The sequence below is a fragment of the Babylonia areolata genome, chromosome 25 (assembly GCF_041734735.1).
Source record: "Babylonia areolata isolate BAREFJ2019XMU chromosome 25, ASM4173473v1, whole genome shotgun sequence".
Classification (NCBI taxonomy): domain Eukaryota; kingdom Metazoa; phylum Mollusca; class Gastropoda; order Neogastropoda; family Buccinidae; genus Babylonia; species Babylonia areolata.
The window spans coordinates 18,391,126-18,397,730 of NC_134900.1; the positions used below are offsets into that span (position 1 = coordinate 18,391,126).

At 46.6% G+C, this 6,605-nt stretch overlaps 1 protein-coding gene across 1 annotated transcript in view; it reads right to left on the bottom strand.

The window, feature by feature from the left end:
* The window catches only part of LOC143299553 (protein SSUH2 homolog), a 21,623-nt gene extending 16,496 nt beyond the window's left edge, over window positions 1-5,127 (bottom strand). Inside the window, exons 1-3 of the mRNA XM_076612836.1 lie at window positions 5,118-5,127; window positions 3,197-3,229; window positions 1,455-1,616 (exon numbers count right to left, since the gene is read on the bottom strand). Coding sequence (XP_076468951.1) covers window positions 1,455-1,616; window positions 3,197-3,229; window positions 5,118-5,127 — 205 coding nt within the window. The remainder of the gene's footprint in view (window positions 1-1,454; window positions 1,617-3,196; window positions 3,230-5,117) is intronic.
* Window positions 5,128-6,605: the final 1,478 nt, after the last annotated feature.

Consider the following 6,605-nt stretch of genomic DNA (forward strand, 5'->3'; position numbering starts at 1 on the left):
ATCGCCACTCAGCTTTCCTTCTCCTCTTCATGTCATCATCATATACATCACCATCATCATCATCATCATCGTAGTCGTCGTCATCCTCCTCTTCCTCATCCTCAGTACCCTAGCCACCTTCCCTTCCGTCAGCATCAACTCATCATCATTATCATCATGTTCATTATCACCATCGTCGTCATCATCATCATCCTCATCACCACTACCGTTATCGCTATCACCATCCTCAGTACCCTAGCTACCTTTCTGTCTTCCGTCTGCGTCAGCTCACCATCATCACCACCACCACCATCATCGTCGTCGTCATCATCATCACTACCACCATAACACTCACCATCCTCAGCACCCTAGTTACATCCTGCTCTTTGCTCATTATCATCATCATCATCGTCATCATCATCACCACTACTACCACCACAACCACCATACTTAGTAGCCTAGCATACTGTCTCCTCTTCCCTCATTATTACCACACTCACCGTCATCACCATCACTGATCACGATCACCACTACCACTATCACCACCACTATCACCACCACCATTCTCAGTACCCTAGCTTCCTTCATCTTGCCCGTCATCGTCTCATTCAACACCCTCATTGTCATACTCACCACCACAACCTCCACCACCACCACCACCTCCACCACAATCATTGTCCGCAATACCCTTTCTTCTCCTCTTCCCTCATCAGTCACCACACTCACCACCACCACCACCACCACCTCCAACACCACAACAACAACCACAACGACCAACACAACCACCACCACCTCCAACACCACAACAACAACCACAACCACCACCACTATCACCATCACCACCGCCACCACAACTACCACCACCACCACCAACACCACCATAACCACCACCACTACCATCCTCATCACCCCTCCCTCTCCACTTCCGTCATTGTCATCCTTTCTCTCAACTCTTTCGTGATCACCACCACCACCACCACCACCACCAGTCTTCGCCGTTGTAAATATAGTGCTCGAATTCCTGGTGCTCTCGACTGACCGTATTTTCTATGGCTTTCTCAGGTAACACTGCCCAAAAGATGTGTTTCCAACAAAACGAAGGAAATAGGGGTGGGCATGGGAGTATGTGGGGCCGGGTGGGAGATGGGGGTAGAAGCGATTCTGTATCGAATTCCACGTGTGCCTAACTGCATTTTTGTTCCCCTGTGGACATAGTCCAAAACAACCTTTCTTCAGTTTGTCTGTATGAGTGTGCGCGTGTGTGTAACTGAAACCTGATTGAATGACACAGGAAACGAATGACGAGCGCCCAAATGGCAGCTGTCAGTCGGCTCTACCCAGGTAGGCAGTCTGTTGTACAAATGACTCCGTGTTTGTAAAGCGCTTAGAGTTTGGTCTCCGACCGATGATAGGCGCTATAAAAGTACTCATATCATCATGATCATCAGTTTTTCTACAGATTTTTTTTTACTCACGTTGTCCCACCGTGCCGGAAGTATCGTAGCCTTCAATCTGAAGCCCCTTCACCGTCACCGGCTTCTTGTCCACCTCATCCACCTCCCCCTCCTTCCCCTCCTCCTCGTCTGAGGCACCCTCATCCGTGTTCAGGGGCCCGCCATCCTGACCAGGCTGCCATCCTGTGGGTGTGGTGAGGATAGTGTAGACCACTGAGATGTCATGTGTTTTCTTATGGTGTTGACCTAGCACCCGTCCTGCCCTACGTTTGTTATAAATACACCCAGAGTGACTGACATGTAAACTGGGTTATAGACTGTGTGTGTGTGTGTGTGTGTGTGTGTGTGTGTGTGTGTGTGTGTGTGTGTGTAGTGACATGTAAATGGGTCATGAATTGTCAGTGTGTGTGTGTGTGTGTGTGTGTGTGTGTTTGTGTACATCCACTGCACACACACACACACATGCACACACTGGTACACACATAATGTCATGCAAAGTAATACAGTACTTCACAACTTCATAATACAAAACCCAGGTCATCCCACGAAGCTGGAGTGTGTGTGTGTGTGTGTGTGTGTGTGTGTGTGTGTGTGTGTGTGTGTGTGTGTGTGTGTGTGTGTGTGTAGTGACATGTAAATGGGTCATGAATTGTCAGTGTGTGTGTGTGTGTGTGTGTGTACATCCACTGCACACACACACACACACACATGCACACACTGGTACACACATAATGTCATGCAAAGTAATACAGTACTTCACAACTTCATAATACAAAACCCAGGTCATCCCACGAAGCTGGAGTGTGTGGGTGGCAATCGCCTTGATGACACGGGAAAACAAACACAACAGTGTGTGTGTGTGTGTGTGTGTGTGTGTACATCCACTGCACACACACACACACATGCACACACTGGTACACACAATGTCATGCAAAGTAATACAGTACTTCACAACTTCATAATACAAAACCCAGGTCATCCCACGAAGCTGGACAGTGACATGTAAATGGGTCATGAATTGTCACCACATCCACTGCACACACACACACACACACATGCACACACTGGTACACACATAATGTCATGCAAAGTAATACAGTACTTCACAACTTCATAATACAAAACCCAGGTCATCCCAACAAGCTGGAGTGTGTGGGTGGCAATCGCCTTGATGACACGGGAAAACAAACACAACAGGAGCAACACCACAATACCTCGCCACAACACAAGGCAAGACAACACAACACAACGCAACGCAACTCCACCAAGATAAGACGAGAACATCAACAGCAACAAACAACACCACATCACACCACACCACACCAACACCACACCACACCACACCACACCACACCACACAGCACAGCACAGCACAGTTTAGCGCAACACAACGCAACGCAACAACACCAATATAAGACAAGACAAGACAATAACAACAACAAACCTCACCTCACCACACCACACCACACCACACCACACCACACCACACAACACCAACACAGCTCAGCACAGCACAGCACAGCACAGCACAGCACAGCACAACAAGACCAAGACTAGACAATATCAACAACATCAACGACCAAAAAAAAACCACCACACCACACCACACCACACCACACCACACCGCACCGCACCGCATCAGTCGCACCACACCACACCGCACCGCACCACACCACAGAACAACGCAACGCAACGCAAGATAAAGCAATACACCACAACACGACACAACACAACACAACAACAACAACGACAACAACACTCACTCGTTGGAACCGTTTCCACAGACCCGGGTGGTCCTGCAACAGAGGAAGAGACAGGTAAAACACAACACGTCTTGCACACGTGTAACACAGGACACAGGTGAGACACTACACGTCTTGCACACGTGCAACACAGGAGACAGGTAAAACACAACACGTCTTGCACACGTGTAACACAGGAGACAGGTGAGACACTACATGTCCTGCACACGTGTAACACAGGAGACAGGTGAGACACTACACGTCCTGCACACGTGCAACACAGGAGACAGGTGAGACACTACACGTCTTGCACACGTGTAACACAGGAGACAGGCGAGACACTACACGTCTTGCACACGTGTAACACAGGAGACAGGCGAGACACTACACGTCTTGCACACGTGTAACACAGGAGACAGGCGAGACACTACACGTCTTGCACACGTGCAACACAGGAGACAGGTGAGACACTACACGTCTTGCACACGTGTAACACAGGAGACAGGTGAGACACTACACGTCTTGCACACGTGCCACACAGGAGACAGGCGAGACACTACACGTCTTGCACACGTGTAACACAGGAGACAGGCGAGACACTACACGTCTTGCACACGTGCAACACAGGAGACAGGTGAGACACTACACGTCTTGCACACGTGTAACACAGGAGACAGGTGAGACACTACACGTCTTGCACACGTGCCACACAGGAGACAGGTGAGACACTACACGTCTTGCACACGTGTGACACAGGAGACAGGTGATACACTACACGTCTTGCACACGACACTACACGTCTTGCACACGTGTGACACAGGAGACAGGTGATACACTACACGTTCTACACTACAACACAGGAGACAGGTGTGTTTATAGCACACTGCACGTTCTCCACACTACAACACAGGAGACAGGTGTGTGCACAGCACACTACACGTCATACACACGTGCAACACCTGACACAATGTGTGTGGATAGCACAGTACACGATGTACACACGTGTAACACAGGAGACATGTGTGTGGATAGCCCAGTACACGTCATACACACGTGTAACACGGGAGGAAATTGGTGTGTGCACAGCACACTATTGTCGTATTGTGGGTTTGGGTGTATGCACTGGGGTAAAGAAGCTTTGATGGGGGTAGGTTGTATCAAAACCAGTATATCCCCCCACCAACCCCACACTACACACACACACACACACACACACACACACATACACACACGCACACACAGAAACACACACACGCACACACACGCACACGCACACACACACACAGTCTTTGAGATAGAAATGAAGCAGTAGGCTGCCTCTGGTCTTTGTCGCGCACGTGTTTTGCTGGAAAGAACATGACACCGTATACGTACACACAGTTTCCTGACATTAAGATTATGCACATAATTATATTAAGAAAAAAAGTCGTTACATAAGATTTTCCAATCATCTTCCGTTCCAAAAATAACCCCTGATTATTGGTCGGATCTACTGAAACTGCGCAGTGGTTGTTTTTTCGAAAACATTCGTTACATGAATTCTGCCTGTCATCTTCTGATCCAACATAATGCCGAATTAATGGTCAGACCAAAGACTGGTCAGGAATTGTTGTTTTTTTCGGAATAATATGTTGTTGTTTTTCGAAGTTGAAGGAATATGCACAGAGCTAGTATCAGAATCGACCACGATGAGCTAGGGCGTCCACTGAAAGCCAGAAATAATGAACTGTAACGAGTGAAGTAAGCACATACATCAGTACACTTACGCACTCACTTGAGAACGCGCGCGCGCGCGCGCGCACACACACACACACACACACACACACACACACACACACACACACACACACACACACACACACACAAACACACTCACTAACGTACTCACTCACTTCATAATAAATACCTATAACACCCTAATAACTGAATCAGAGACACATACCTTCAGACATTGTACTGAGTGGAGAAACTGCCAGAAACGCGTCACAGCCAATCCCAACAACTCAGCACAGGTGCGTCTGACCGAAACACACTACCTAACCTGTATATGCCTGGCCCTAGTGACAAATCCCTTTCACAAATGTATTGACACATGTACCGTTTCTTTTTTTCTTTTTTCTTTTTTTGTTGCTTCAGCCATGCACGAAACCTTGGACTTAGCCGGAATTAGCAACCGAGAAATATGCCTTCTGACTATCGACTATTTAGTTCACAGCCATTCTTACAGTCGGCTTGGCAGTTTCGGAATAGCGCATATAAAAGAGAATTTGTTTGAAGAATAAACGAACTAATTATAATATCGTTACTTAGGCCTGCTGCTGCTACTACTACTACTACTACTACTACTACTACTCAGTACTACAACAACAACTACTACTACAAGTCATGATGACGGCTGGTGAAGTTGTTAGTGGTTGTTTTGTTGTTGTCATCATCATCATTCTTTTTCTTCTTATCATCATCATCATCATCATCATCATCAATATCATTCTAAAACTTATTTCGCCTTTATTATTATCATTGTTATTATCATTGTTCTTATTGTTTAGTTGTTATTAGCAGTGGTAGTAGTAGTGAGTAGTAGTAGCAGCAGCAGTAGTAGTAGTAGTAGTAGCAGCAGCAGCAGTAGTAGAAGTAGTAGCCTTAAACAGTAGTAATAGTAGTAGTGTCAGCGACTTAAACAGAAAAAAAAGTAATAAATATATACATGCATTGTCACGTGTTGGCGCTGAATGGTGGCTGGAACCACAACAATACCACTGACCGAGATTACTATCCTTCACACGGGATTACCGTTCTGCAGATTAGTTCTCATGTGTATGAGAGCTCAGAGCATATATTTTGCAATATCGTTTTTTCTTTCTTGTAAAAAAAAAAGTGAAAAAAAAACAACAACAACAAAAAACTATTGATATTTTGCAGTCACTGACCACAGACGTTAGGTATCGTCGTTCATAAAACGGCCAACGCTGGACATCATTTCAACATGATCTCTTGACCCGTTTTCGGTGTTGAGGGCTAGTTTATTTAATAAGCTTACCACTTTTCCCCCTCTCGTCTTGCATAATGATGTCGTGCCCAATAGCGGTAATTGCCCAGTGCCGGTGATGCGCAAAATCATTTCTGATTTTGTGTGTTAACAACTCTTCGCATTCAAGTTACCGGAAATGTGCAAGACAACCCGTATGCATTACCGGAAATGTGTAAGACAGCCCGTTTGCATTACCGGAAATGTGCAAGACAGTCAGTTTGCATTACCGGAAATGTGCAAGACAGCCCGTATGCATTACCGGAAATGTGCAAGACAGCCCGTTTGCATTACCGGAAATGTGCAAGACAGCCCGTATGCATTACCGGAAATGTGCAAGACAGCCCGTTTGCATTACCGGAAATGTGCAAGACAGCCCGTTTGCATTACCGGAAATGTGCA